Source organism: Notolepis coatsorum, assembly GCF_963971535.1.
Source record: "Notolepis coatsorum genome assembly, chromosome: 15".
NCBI lineage: Eukaryota > Metazoa > Chordata > Actinopteri > Aulopiformes > Paralepididae > Notolepis > Notolepis coatsorum.
Genome location: NC_140179.1, coordinates 86,853,549 through 86,868,249, shown reverse-complemented (window position 1 = coordinate 86,868,249; position 14,701 = coordinate 86,853,549). Strand labels below are relative to the sequence as shown.

General features: G+C 41.8%; 1 protein-coding gene across 1 annotated transcript in view; it reads left to right on the top strand.

The window, feature by feature from the left end:
- Nucleotides 1-14,701, top strand: part of cand1 (cullin-associated and neddylation-dissociated 1) — an 80,860-nt gene that overhangs the window by 29,461 nt on the left and 36,698 nt on the right. The window contains exons 4-10 of the mRNA XM_084330078.1: nucleotides 1,039-1,193; nucleotides 2,795-2,918; nucleotides 3,036-3,123; nucleotides 3,796-3,964; nucleotides 11,851-11,956; nucleotides 13,343-13,488; nucleotides 13,993-14,144. Of these exons, the coding sequence (XP_084186204.1) occupies nucleotides 1,039-1,193; nucleotides 2,795-2,918; nucleotides 3,036-3,123; nucleotides 3,796-3,964; nucleotides 11,851-11,956; nucleotides 13,343-13,488; nucleotides 13,993-14,144 (940 nt within the window). The remainder of the gene's footprint in view (nucleotides 1-1,038; nucleotides 1,194-2,794; nucleotides 2,919-3,035; nucleotides 3,124-3,795; nucleotides 3,965-11,850; nucleotides 11,957-13,342; nucleotides 13,489-13,992; nucleotides 14,145-14,701) is intronic.

Genomic DNA, 14,701 nt, shown 5'->3' with positions numbered 1-14,701 from the left:
AAGGGGTGCTAGCTCGCCATCAATCAGAAGCTAGCCACAAGACTTGCATTCACGCTCTCCAGCACACAGCCTCCCTGCCTGGCACAACAACCACAACAGTAGGGTATATAGTCAGTCAGGACAGTAGGCTCTACAAGTAGGCTCCCATAAAACGCTAACCCTCTTAAAAAAAATACAGTGGAGAATTAAAATAAGAATATGACTTGGCCTGAAAAAAAGCAGTCAGGAGATTTTTTTTGCTTTAATCCATGAATATATATATACATACACACACATAGATACATACTAGGGCTGACCCCTATTAATCGATTAGTCAACTAATCGGTCGAAAGGAGCCGTAGTCGACTGGCCAACCTCTTAGTCGAATATATATTAAATTATATATATATATTTTGTATCATTCTTTCCAAAAGAAAAGAGGCCTAGAAGCGTGGCTAACGCTAATGGCAAGCATACCCGAGGTTAACTGCCTACGAAAACAGGCACAGAGGCACTGAAAGAGGATTTCACCCATCTAATGAACACACTAGACTAGACAAATATCAAGATGTATCAATCAGTGGACCAATTGCATGCTTTTGCAGAGGACAAGAAGCCTTCAGTCGACTCCTTCAGACATTAAGCACCACCCACAGCCCAAATGGAATGATACAAAATTTATATAAAAAAATATATATAAATTAAAAAATATTATACTTTCTTTTTTTTCTTTTTTTTTGTCGACCAATAGTCGACTAATGGCAAATTTTGGCCAATCCTAGTCGACCATCCAAATCCTTAGTCGGGAACAGCCCTAATATATACACACACGCTATGGTAATAATAATAATCCAATTTTCAATGTTCAATAATAGCTTGAAGGTATTTCATGGTATTACCCATTTTCTGTTCTGAATTAAATCTTCTATGATCCTTTAAAAGTGTTTGGAGAGAAACGGTTTCCAGTCAGGTTAGAGATGTGTACAGCTGAGAGTAAAGCTGCTATTCTGTATCAAACTAACCTATCTGTCTGCTGTTGATATCGTGTTTGTGTTGCAGTCTGGGTCCTCTGGTCAGCAAGGTGAAGGAGTACCAGGTGGAGACAATCGTTGATACTTTGTGCACCAACATGTTGTCTGACAAAGAGCAGCTACGAGACATATCCTCTATCGGCCTGAAGACTGTGATAGGAGAACTACCCCCCGCCTCTAGTGGTAAATATATACTACTAGTGCTACTACTACACATAATAATAATGACAACAATAATAATAATAAAGTTAGGGACATCTCCATCTGCCTGAAGACTGAGATTGACGGTAAAGTGTTGCCACAGACCATGAACATGGGACAACGTTCCATTGACCATTGACCAATCAGCGGCCTGCAGTATTGAATTGCAACACGGATAGCACCATATTACCTACCTCAGAGCAGTGTCTAAATTAACAGCATGATAGTTCCTACCTCAGAGCAGTGACTAAATTAACACAGGTAGCATGATAGTACCTACTTCAGAGCAGTGACTAAATTAACACAGGTAGCATGATGGTACCTACTTCAGAGCAGTGACTAAATTAACACAGGTAGCATGATAGTACCTACTTCAGAGCAGTGACTAAATTAACACAGGTAGCATGATGGTACCTACTTCAGAGCAGTGACTAAATTAACACAGGTAGCATGATAGTACCTACTTCAGAGCAGTGACTAAATTAATAATAATAATAATAATAATAATAATAATAATAATACTTTACTTTACTTTATATAGCGCCTTTCAGAGGACCCAAGGTCGCTTTACATAAGGGGGGGGGGGGGGGGGGGGAGATAACAAGTCAACAAACATAGTGGACAGATACAACACATACATATAAAGTGAGAAAGTTAGGGGTTGAAGGCCAGGTTGAAGAGGTGGGTTTTGAGCAGTTTTTTAAATGAGTCCAGAGTTGGGGTGGTGCGGAGTTCTGCGGGGAGGGAGTTCCAGAGGGTGGGAGCTGCCACACTGAAAGCTCTGTCCCCGAACGTCCGCAGTCTGGTTCGGGGGATGGAGAGCTGACCAGTGTCCGTGGATCGCAGGGACCGTGACTGAGTGTAGGGGTGGAGGAGGTCAGTGAGGTACTGAGGTGCCAGGGCGTGAAGGGATTTGTAGGTGAGCAGGAGGGTTTTGTAGGTGATGCGGGATTTGATGGGGAGCCAGTGGAGCTGGATGAGGATGGGGGTGATGTGCTGCCAGGGTTTGGTGCGGGTTAGAACCCTGGCAGCTGAATTTTGAACATACTGGAGCCTGTCCAGGGTTTTGCTTGGGACCCCGGACAGGACCCCGTTGCAGTAGTCCAGGCGGGAGGTGACGAAGGCGTGGATGAGGGTCTCAGCTGTGGTGTCGGAAAGTGATGGTCGGAGTCTGGAAATGTTTCGGAGGTGAAAGAAGGCGGATTTGGTGAGGGAATTTACATGGGATTGATAGGAAAGGGTGGAGTCCAGGATAACGCCCAGGTTGCGGACCTTAGGGGATGGGGAGATGGAGCAGCCGTCAATGTTGAGGGTGAGATCCCCAACCTTCCGGAGCAGGGCCTTGGGTGCCACAACCATGAGCTCGGTTAATTAACACAGGTAGCATGATAGTACCTACTTCAGAGCAGTGACTAAATTAACACAGGTAGCATGATAGTACCTACTTCAGAGCTGTGACTAAATTAACACAGGTAGCATGATGGTACCTACTTCAGAGCAGTGACTAAATTAACACAGGTAGCAGCATGATGGTACCTACTTCAGAGCTGTGTTTCTGTATCTGTGTGTGCGTCTGTGTCCAGGCTCAGCTCTAGCAGCCAGTGTGTGTAAGAAGATAACGGGTCGTCTAACCAGTGCCATCGCCAAACAGGAAGACGTCTCCGTTCAGCTAGAAGCTCTGGACATCATGGCTGACATGCTCTGCCGGTAGAGAGAGACACACACGCACACACACACACACACCTTTCTAAAGCTTCACATCTTTCAAAACTCCCTCTCTCCCTCTCTCTCTCTCTCCCCCCCCCCCCCCCCCCCCCCCTCCAGACAAGGTGGCCTGTTGGTGAACTTTCATCCTTCCATCCTAGCCTGCCTGCTGCCCCAGCTCACCTCTCCCAGACTGGCTGTCAGAAAGGTACAAATTATTCTTACTACTACTACTACTAGAGTAAGTATATATTATGGTATTATTCGTACTACTACTAGAGTAAGTATATATTATTATGGTATTATTCGTACTACTACTACTACTAGAGTAAGTATATATTATTATGGTATTATTCGTACTACTACTACTAGAGTAAGTATATATTATTATGGTATTCGTACTACTACTAGAGTAAGTATATATTATTATGGTATTATTCGTACTACTACTACTACTACTACTACTACTACTACTAGAGTAAGTATATATTATTATTAGGGATGCTCGATATTGGCTTTTTTACCTATACCGATATTGTCCAACTCTTAATTTCCGATACCGATATCAACCGATATCACATTTTAATGCCGATATCGGTCGATAAGTAAGAGTAAGTATATATTATTATGGTATTATTTGTACTACTACTACTAGAGTAAGTATATATTATTATGGTATTCTTACTACTACTACTAGAGTAAGTATATATTGTGGTATTATTCTTACTAGGGTTGGGTGGTAATAAGGTGTCCTGCGGTATTTGTGATTTTGGGGAACTGTTCCACCCCTGACTACTACTACTATTACTACCACTACTACTACTACTACTACTACTACCAGAGTAAGTATACATTGTAAATATGTCTGTTGTTGTTTCAGAGGACCATTATGGCGCTAGGTCACCTGGTGATGTCATGTGGTAACCTGGTGTTTATTGACCTGATTGAACACCTGCTGACAGAGTTGGGACGCAACGACAACATGTCCACCACCAGGACATACATCCAGTGTATCGCTGCCATCAGCAGACAGGCTGGACACAGGATCGGTAAGATGACCTCTGACCCCTAACCCAACGTCAACATGTTGACCAACAGGACATACTGTATGTATATTAAAGGACCATACCAGTCTAAGTTTTACAATGATATATAAATCATCAGGATTGTTAAAGATAATTAACCTAAAACCAGTAGCCTATAGCAAACACACACGTACAGAGGGAGAATGGCTCATCGCAGACTTAAGCATTTTTGTTTTTATAGAGTAATGTTAGGCTACTTAAAATCATTGGGTCTCATTCACCAACATTGCCATAAAGATTTATCTTATGACAACCACCTTGGAAGGTCATAAGAGAAACTCGACGATAATTACACTGGGATTCACCAAGTCTTAAGTGGCCAAAATGATCACAGCTGCGATGGCCACAATGAGATACGTCACTCATTGACAAACTTGAACACGCGTTCCCGTTTACTCATTTGCATACAGACACGCCTCCGGCAGCTCCTTATAAAGCCAGCCAACAGAGCCGTGTGCAAATGAAATCCCAATGAGAGCGAAGAGATTTAGAGGTGCACCTGCAGTGCTGGGAGTGGAAAGGAGGAAAGTTATATTATTTAGTAGCATCAGCACAGTGACCATTAACTACTTAAAGGTCCCCTGTTTTGCTATTCCTTTCACTATATGTTACACAATTTGTGAGTATGGAACACATCTGTAAGGTTTTTTTTAAGGTCCGACTCCCCCTCGCATGAATGCGCATACACTATCGGATTTCTGTCATAAAACGATAAAGCGTACAGAAATGCGGGAACGTTTTGATTATATTTAAAAGGCTTTGACATTGTAAAAACTAAATAACTGGAGTTTCGAAGCTGTAAGCTGAATACAAGTCATAGGAACACCCACGTTCTTCCCCCTTCCTACTGTATAAGAAAGAGGAAAATCGCAAAACGCAGAAACGATACAGTAAAATAGTAACGTTAATACACTATTGACACATGTGCAGACAGTTGACAGTTGCTGAGTAATGATTTGACAACTTCTGTCCATAATAAATATAACCCCGACAGTGAATCTATGACTAATTATGACATTTGTACTTACTGATTCGATATATTTTCTTTTCGGGTCCCGAATACTCGATTACTCGGTACAGCTCCCTTCTTTAGTATCATCCTGGAAATCATCCCAGCATTATAAAGTCATTGATTCTCAATGTCCTCCTTGAAGAAATGTGCGGTACACACCCGACTCTGAGCAGTTGGGACAAACATTCGGTGGGTCTCCAAAAACAAAACAAACTTGGCCCATTGCTGGCGGATCACGACATCATCAGGAAATTAATGCAAGGACATATTCGCTGCTTGGCAGTCAGGAACAGCACAACATATCTTGCCCGTTTTGCTCATAACGTTTTTAAATGCTAACTAACTGTTAAACTTCAATTTGCGTACTGCAATAAATAATGGTTGAGTGTGCGCAGTGGTTACAAACATAGAGGGGTCGTTACTAGGGATGGGAATCGAAAACCGGTTCCTAATTGGCCGATGCCTGGAACCGTGTGGCTCCCGTGACTTTCGATTCCCTTATCGCTGCCAGGTTTTTCCTACAGTTGCGCAATAACGTTAGCGTTAGCATGTAGCCATGGCAGACTCTATTTGATTCATTAAGGGCTCGAAATTGCCTGGGTTTTGGTAATATGCTCCCGAAATGCTCCCGCTGTTTGGCTACTTCTATGTGCAGTGAAAACTACTTGAATGCTTTAGAACCTAGTCATTGATTTAGTTCAGTGTGAGCTAAAATTAGCCGCGGAGCTAACGCTACCTAACGTGAGCTAACGCTAGTTAATCAAGCTCTCAGAGAGAGATAAACAGCTGACGGCGGATAGTACAGGTACAAATACAATAAAACAGCGGGTGGGGGCTGTTGTGTAAACCTTGTACTCTTTAGTTCACATATAATAAGAGACGGAGTGTTTGTTTACTAGTCTGTACTCTGTAAGACAGGAAGTACCGTGGTGCAACATACAAATGTGTCCGTGTAGCAACACAAGCCAATACCTTACAGGACAGGGGCCCGGGGAGGGAGGGAGGGAGGGAGGGAGGTGTGTGTGTGTGTGTTCAGAGGAATAATGACCGGTTATTCAATAGATTAAATTAGTTTAAGAATAAAAAAATAAATACATTTTAAGAGAATCTCAAATACATTATTTTATTTAAGTGTAGGCTATAGTTAATGTTTTATTTTTTACAGTTTTTGTATTTTTCTGACATGGTAAATGGCTGCTTTTTTATATAGCGCTTTTATCCAAAGTGCTTTACAATTTGTTCCTTACATTTTACCCAATCACTCACACATTCACACAACGACGGCGGAGGCAACCATGCAAGGTGCCAACCTGCTCATCGGGAGCAGTTAGGGGTTAAGTGTCTTGCTCAAGGACACATCGACACGCTGCCCGGGAGGAGCGGGAATCGAACCGGGAACCTCCGGATTGCCAGACGACTGCTCTACCTCCCGAGCCACTGTCGCCCCTGACATGGGGGCTCAACAATAAATGACAATCAGAAATGTCAAGTTGCATGTTGTTATTCTAACCAGCTTAGTTCTGTTGCATTTCCAATTTATTTATTTAAATTATAAAGTGATCAGGTATCGATAAGGGAATCGATAAAGAATCGAATCGATAAGCAGAATCGATAATGGAATCGTATCGATAAAATCCTATCAATTCCCATCCCTAGTCGTTACTTTGCAGATGAGAATTCTTTCTACATCAGCAAAACAGTCAAATTATAATTGCTTAGTTTAGTGTGGGAGCATCTCCTGAGATCTGAACTGGAGGAGTGCGCCAAAATGAGAATTAGAGAAATAGACATTGTTGATACAACCCCAGCTTGCTAGAAAAGAATGCTAAACACTGGAAAAGGCTATTTATAAGACAGGGGACCTTTAACTGACGGGCAAATTTTCCAGTTATTTCTTTCATGTGGGATCCAGTCTGTGATATCCAGATTGTTGAGTCAATGACAAAAGTGGCCACAGTTTATTGTTTAACTGCCAATTTAACTGTTCAGTGTGATTGACTGGAAGATGCGCTAAGTTGGCTAACGTGATCCTTCCTATGATTGAGCTAATGTGCCAACTGTCGTTATCCTTTTTTCATGTATAAGCCAGTGTAGCGCCATTTGTGCCGGTGTGCAGACGTTACTAGCATTTCTGTATGTGAGGACGTTAATATGTGGTGCTACACACAGACACCATTTGTAATAATTAGTTTAACCCAATGGTGTCGCTATTTTACTGTGTGTAACCTGGCACATCACGTATGTGCGGGAGCTCACAAATAGGCACACAAGCCGACGTTAGTAGGCCTAACTATAGCTTACATCTATAAACGTCACACAAGCAAATTAGCCTATACGAGTGTCTTAAAGGAAAACTCCAACATTTTGGGAAATTAGCTTATTTAACATCTTCCCTGGAGTTAGACAAGAAGATACATACCTCTTTTGTCTCTGCATGCATTAGGCTTAGGGAACGCCCGCACCGTTAGCGTAGCTTAGCTTCATCACTGGAAGTGGGGCAGTCCTTTACCCTGAAGTTCCCTACAGTCCCCTACAGTCACGAAATACACTCCAAATACAACTCCAAAACGTTCCTGTAAACATGTTGTGACCTGTGTATTTACCACGTGGAGAAATAAAAAATAATTGAATTCGACATTTACATTTTCTAAGCAAATATACTCGGAACTATTTTTTGCTGAACCACTCCTCTGGGCTCAGTGATTTCACGCAACGCAGTGCTACTTTCTAACGTGACGCCAGTGTTTGTTTACATTTTCATTTCATTCAAAGGATCCGAACCGATTGAAGTTTATGGATACCATGACTGTGGTAAGTTTTAATTTATGTTTTTAGATGGAAGGCTGTATTCCATCTGTCTAACGTTAGCGAATATTGTGAGATTGATGAATAGGACATAACGTTGCTGGACTATCGACCTAGTTAGCCCCTTTCCTGACTGCGATGCACGGCTACAGGGTTTGGCCGAGTGAATCCACACTTGTGGTATTATTATAACAAATGTATTGTGTAATGCTAGCCCATTAAAACGTACCACAGTCATGGTAACCATAAACTTCAATCGGTTCGGATCCTTTGAATCAAGTGAAAATGTAAACAAATACTGGCATCACGTTAGAAAGTAGCACTGCGTTGCGTGAAATCACTGAGCCCAGAGAGGAGTGGTTCGGCAAAAAACTGTTCATCAGAGTATATTTGCTTAAAAAACGTAAATGTCTAATTCAATAATTTTTTATTTCTCCACGTGGTAAATACACAGGTCACAACATGTTTACAGGAACGTTTTGGAGTTGTATTTGGAGTGTATTTCGGGACTGTAGGGAACTTCAGGGTAAAGGACTGCCCCACTTCCAGTGATGAAGCTAAGCTACGCTAACGGTGCAGGCGTTCCCTAAGCCTAATGCATGCAGAGAGACAAAAAAGGTATGTATCTTCTTGTCTAACTCCAGGGAAGATGTTAAATAATCTAATTTCCCAAAATGTTGGAGTTTTCCTTTAAGGTGCAGCAAGCATTAGAAATAGCTAGTTTATGGCCTAATCAAGATTGCAATCAAATCAAAGTTTGGATTTAGCCTGATAGTGATTAATCTTTTCTGAAGCAGGCACCGTCATGCAAAATCAGCTGAAAAACCTTCACTGAAAAGTTACAGTAAGTAAATGGAAGATTGCTCCACTTCTACAAGGTCCATTTGCATGTTCTTGGTATCTAGGGACATCTATGGATCTCAGGGAATGTATATTAATGTAGGGCAGCGCAGTATCTGTGATCTAATAAAACAAGTCATTAGAATAATATAAAGAATAATATAAGCCTACTGTTCATTCATTACGCAGGTAGACTATACAGTAGGGGTGGACGGTATAAACGGTATACGGTATAAACGGTATCAATTTGCTCTACGGTATGGATTTTGACTATACCTTGTAACCGGTAGAGCAGCTCTAAAATAGCAATGACGTCATGTAACCACAGCGCGACTATTTCACTCGTATTTGCCCCTAAAAATAGATAGAATTAGTTATAGATAATAGATATGTGCGAACTGGAAAAAGTTATTTAGGAGCACAGAGGCTTCGCGCAGTGGCCGTGTCAACACGCAATTGTCATTTCATAATAAACACGGAAGCGAACTAGCTCCTCAGCCCTGCGTTGCACACAGCTGTGTGACTTCTCTCGCGAGTCGTGCAGTTTCTATGTGTAATGTAAACTCTGCGACGAGTCCAATGGTCTAACATGCTTTGCATCCTCGCCATTCTGGAATGCACACGTCGCGCTAAAACCTTATGTAATGTTAACTGTCGATGTGCTGGTAGCCTCGGCAAGCTAACGTTAGCTTGCTCCAGCAGCTTGTCGATGTGCTGGAGCCTCGGCAAGCTAACGGTAGCTGGCTCCAGCAGCTTGTCGATGTGGTGGAGCCTCGGCAAGCTAACGTTAGCTTGCTCCAGCAGCTTGTCAATGTGCTGGAGCCTCGGCAAGCTAACGTTAGCTTGCTCCAGCAGCTTGTCGATGTGCTGGAGCCTCGGCAAGCTAACGTTAGCTGGCTCCAGCAGCTTGTCGATGTGCTGGTAGCCTCGGCAAGCTAACGTTAGCTTGCTCCAGCAGCTTGTCGATGTGCTGGTAGCCTCGGCAAGCTAACGTTAGCTGGCTCCAGCAGCTTGTCGATGTGCTGGAGCCTCGGCAAGCTAACGGTAGCTGGCTACACTAGCAGCCCCCTCCCTCCCTCTCTCTCCCTCTCTCTGCTAACAATCCTGATTTGATTCTTGAACCTATTTAATTAAAAAGGAAGATATTGATGGACATTAGCTATAGTATAGCTCAGCAGCTGTAACAGAATAACAGCTGCCATACCAGTGTTTTACCCCTTCAGAAGCATTTATATAGACATTTTAAGATAAGTTAATGTACCGTGATATATACCGTTACCGTCTATGCTTCAAATTATACCGTGATATACATTTTAGACCATACCGTCCAGCCCTACTATACAGTATGCGTGTGTGTGTGCGTGCGCTGAACAGGTGGCCAGGCAGGAGCGAACAAGACGGTATAAATATGGAATATTAACTCATTCAGCGCCTAGGGGTCGCTGTTTACCTTCTGGGTAGAACGCCATCGCTTTGTTCAATGGGGAGAAAGCCAAACTTGCGAGTGCTAAAACTATATGAAATATTATAGCTATGGATCTAATACACCCGTCGATTGTCAGTGAGTTTCTTCCAGTCAACATGCCCAAAACAGATAATTCTTTCATACATTTCCGTTTTATACCGTGATGAATGAGTATTTCCAGAGCGTTCTGTCTAATCTCAAGAAACTCGAGCAAACCGCGCTTCAATGTATTTCCTTTGAAATCGTGCCATTTGTCGCTTGATTTATGAATCGTTCTGAAAATAACGGTAGATTATTGGTGTATTATATGTCTTCATGGACGATACACAAACAGGGCTGAAAAATCGCTTTTCCTTACCTTGGCCGCAGCCAACGGCAGAAACACACACACACACGCTCCGATGGTGGCGAAAGACGGATCTGATCAACCCAAGATTGGTAACAGAGTCCTTACCTGATGTACTGCAAAAAAATGAATCCAATTCCTGATCGCCATTCCAAATATTTATCGTGTTTATTGATCCAACGTTATATGTCCAAAATGCATAATCCACACTGCTCTGAGTGTCCCATGTGTTATAACGTTAGTCACGCCCGAGAAGGAACCTGGACCGGACTTGTTGGATCGATGCACAGCCCAAGGGGGAGGGATTTCAATGTGCAATACCGGCTGGAAGGCGTAGGCGGCGGTATTTGCCCTTTGCGAGCTCAGACCCATTCCCAATGATAACATCAGGCTGGATGGATGAAAAATGAATGGATATAGCGAGTAAAAGAAATAACGATTAAAACCAGACTTTTCTCGCGATTGGCGCTCAACGCATGGCGAGTTAACCCGACTTTTCTCGTGATTGCCGCTGAATGAGTTAATAGTCTATTCCACTATAGATATATCCACACGATTAGCTTTAGTTATTTATTTATCCACTGTCATTTCAATGCCATAGAATGCCGTCTTCACCGGGATTGTGTGAGCCTAGGGTGCAGAGTTGACCATTTAAATATCGTGATTGCTCACTGTTAATTGGATGGCAGGGTTCAATGTACATGATTGCTGTTTAAGTCCACCTGCAAGGTCAAGGTTTTATTTGTCACGCAACATCATACCGGTAAGATGGGCAGTGGAATGTTTATCCACTGGCTCTTACAATGTATACAATAAGCAATGTCCAAAAATATTAATAAGAACAACAATAAATAATAACAACATTTATCTGATTTATTTATTTATTCAAAGTAATTTGCAGTGTTTGTGTAGTGCTATTATTGATTTCCGGACATCAAATGCGTCGTTGAGGCATGACTTTAAATATAAAACGTAATTTTCTTTCCGTACAAATATTGTCATTTATGATTAATAAATTCCAAGGAGGCCTGTAGAGTTCACATGAAGGAATCACTATGATTCCTCCCAAATAAAGCCAAATAAAGAACACGGCGCACACCAGTCTGTCAACTTACGACTGCTATTCAGGGATCCTAAATCCTGCTCTTAGTTAGGACTGAATCCAAGACCAGGGATGGTTGGTGAATCCCAAAATCGGACCAAAAATGTCTTAAGTGGCGCTAAGACCAAAATTTGTCAGATCTTTTGTCCTAAGTCCGTTGGTGAATGAGACCCATTGAACATACAGAGGGAGTGAGAAAGAGAGAGAGACGGGGTGTGAGAGAGAGAATGACTGGGAGAGTACATTCACTGTGTCTATCCATCTGTCTGTGTGTCTGTAGGTGAATACTTGGAGAAGATAATTCCTCTGGTTGTGAAGTTCTGTAACGTTGATGATGATGAGCTGAGAGAATACTGCATCCAGGCCTTCGAGTCCTTTGTTAGAAGGTACACACACACACTGTCATATCACCACTTACATACCACGTACATGCCACTTACATGTCACTAACCCAACCCTTTCACTGCCACACGACAGAAGGTTAACCCTTTACTGTCACACAACCGACGGCGACCGGACCCACAACAGTTAACCTCTTTAACACTTTGAGTGCCACGCCGGGTTTTCCTTTTTACCCGCTGAATGCCACCATCGGCGCCAATGTTAATGTTAATATCGCCTAATCTATGTTTTAAATTATGGCTATGTGTCTAATCTGCCCATCGCATTATCAAAGACTATTTTCCAGTCAGTGCTGTCGAGGCAGATTGTTTTTTTTATCGCGTCATTTCCGTTTTAGAGCATTTAGAAAAGCACCCGTTTTCAGATAAAAAAACAGCCCATTCTGGACCATTCTATGAAAATCGTCTTTTACTGGAATATTCCACAACGTTGATATTCGTCTGCCTTTTTATGAATCGTTTTCAAATAAACGCTAGATGATCAATATTATACGTGCACGCAAGCACATTCGGGCCGCGCACGGATAATCGCTGCGTTGATTTCCTCTCTGACTTTTACAGTGAAACCGAAAGAGTCCATTTCACAAAACAGCTTATAACTTCATCAAAATTAGTCTTATTATCCTAACACTGATAACATAGAGTCCTTACCTGACATCAGATGGTATCCAACTGGTATATTCCAATTCCTGATCACCATTCGAAAAAATCGATAAGTGTATGGATCCAACGCGATACAGTAGAACTCCATGATCAGCGGGTCTCAGACGCTCCAGAATGAACTGTGGTAACCCCGGCTGGATCAGTGAACTGGAAAATGTGGAGTACCGGATTTTTTCCCCCATCCATTTTCATTGAGTCCATTCCAAAATCCCTTATGTCTTCTGGGAGACGACAGGGGGCGTTTTTTTCCACAATGATCGCCGGCGCCGCTCGGGTATACTCGGGTAGGCTCGGGTGATGCAATTATGATTTCAGATCGCTAAAAAAAATAAATCCGGGAATTCTCGTGAGTGGCTTTCAACCACCTATAAATAAACCCGAGATATCTCGTGTGCGGCACGCAAAGTGTTAACAGGCACCCAGAAAAGTGTTTTTTTTTTTTTACTTGAACTTGAGGACTGCATACTTTTTTTGCAAAGCTTATCTTTATACTTTATACTTTAAGCACATGCATAAGCCTGGTCTTGCAAAGTGCCATGACTTTCGTCTGTTCCGTTTGCATGTTAAGAGGTGTTAAACTAATCCTGGAGTTGCTCATAGCCAAGTTGATCTGTTTAATTATAAATATATAATATTTAATAATATATATATAAATATAAATATTTATATATATATAATAATACGATTTATGATTATAATATTCTCTAGGTGTCCTAAAGAAGTCTACCCCCACGTCTCCACTGTCATATCGCTGTGTCTGAGGTATCTAACCTACGACCCCAACTACAACTACGATGATGAAGATGATGATGACAACGCCATGGATGCAGAACAGAATGATGAAGATTACCAAGGTAACACACACACACACATGCACTCAACTGACAACCAGGTTGGTCCACTCCATATAACAGAATGACACATTAAAGCAATATCACACTTTAGGTCATGCTGTTATGGAGTTCTGAAGATAATCACAGCCGTGCTGATATTTAGTAGAACCGTACAACCTCAAGTGTGATATTGCTTTTCTACAACAGTTCTACAATCACCATTTATTTGCCAACCGTAATAAGCGACAACAGATTATGATATGTTTTTTTATTTAATAATTGGTTTAGCTTCGCCACAACTGCACTCTTGAAATAGGTTACATAACAATGGTTATTAACTCATTGACTGCCACGCTGTTTCCCATCTTTACTCCCTGGCGCCAGCGTTATTGACCATTTTCACGATGTTTGCGGACCCATCGTATATTCTATATTATAGCTATGGAGACAATAGTATGGCTCATTTGACAGGCACTATTTATAGTCCAACATGGACAAACCAGTTATAACCCGTCTGTCTCTCAGGCAGTGACGATGAGTACAGTGATGATGATGATATGAGTTGGAAGGTTCGTCGTGCTGCGGCCAAGTGTCTGGATGCCGTGGTTTCAACTCGACACGAGATGCTGCCCGAGTTCTACCGCTCTGTCTCACCTGCTCTGGTCTCCAGGTTTAAGGTATGTCTCACTTCATCCGTCTGTCTGTCTGTCTATTGGCCAATGTGTATGTCTGTCAATATTTCTGTCTGCATGTCAGTCAATATGTCTGTACTTACGGTATGTCTGTTCTATTTGTCTGTCTATCTATATGTCTGTCAGTCAGTCAGTGTGTCGGTCTGTCTGCACTAGGGCTGACCTTTGAATATTTTTTTTTGGAATTCGAAGCTTTGGGGCTGAGATTCGATTTAAATTCGAAGCTTCGAATTTAAATAAATTTTTTTTTTTTTTTTTTTTTTTTTTATTATTATGTTGTGGGACTTTACAGCACTTTGTTCAAATTTGTCAGTGCTGTAAAGTTTAAACCTTTTTAAATCTTACACAAACAAAACACTTTGCTTTCATGAAATATTGTAAGCAGTCATTTGAGGCTTTATAAAAGCAGCACAATAGACACAAATCTCTGTGCCGAGTCCGACCTCATCTTAAATAACAAACAGCATTGCTTGTTGTAGTTAACAAAGAGAGGCAGAGTTGGTTTTGCTATAAAACATTTTATTTATTATTTATTTTTTTAA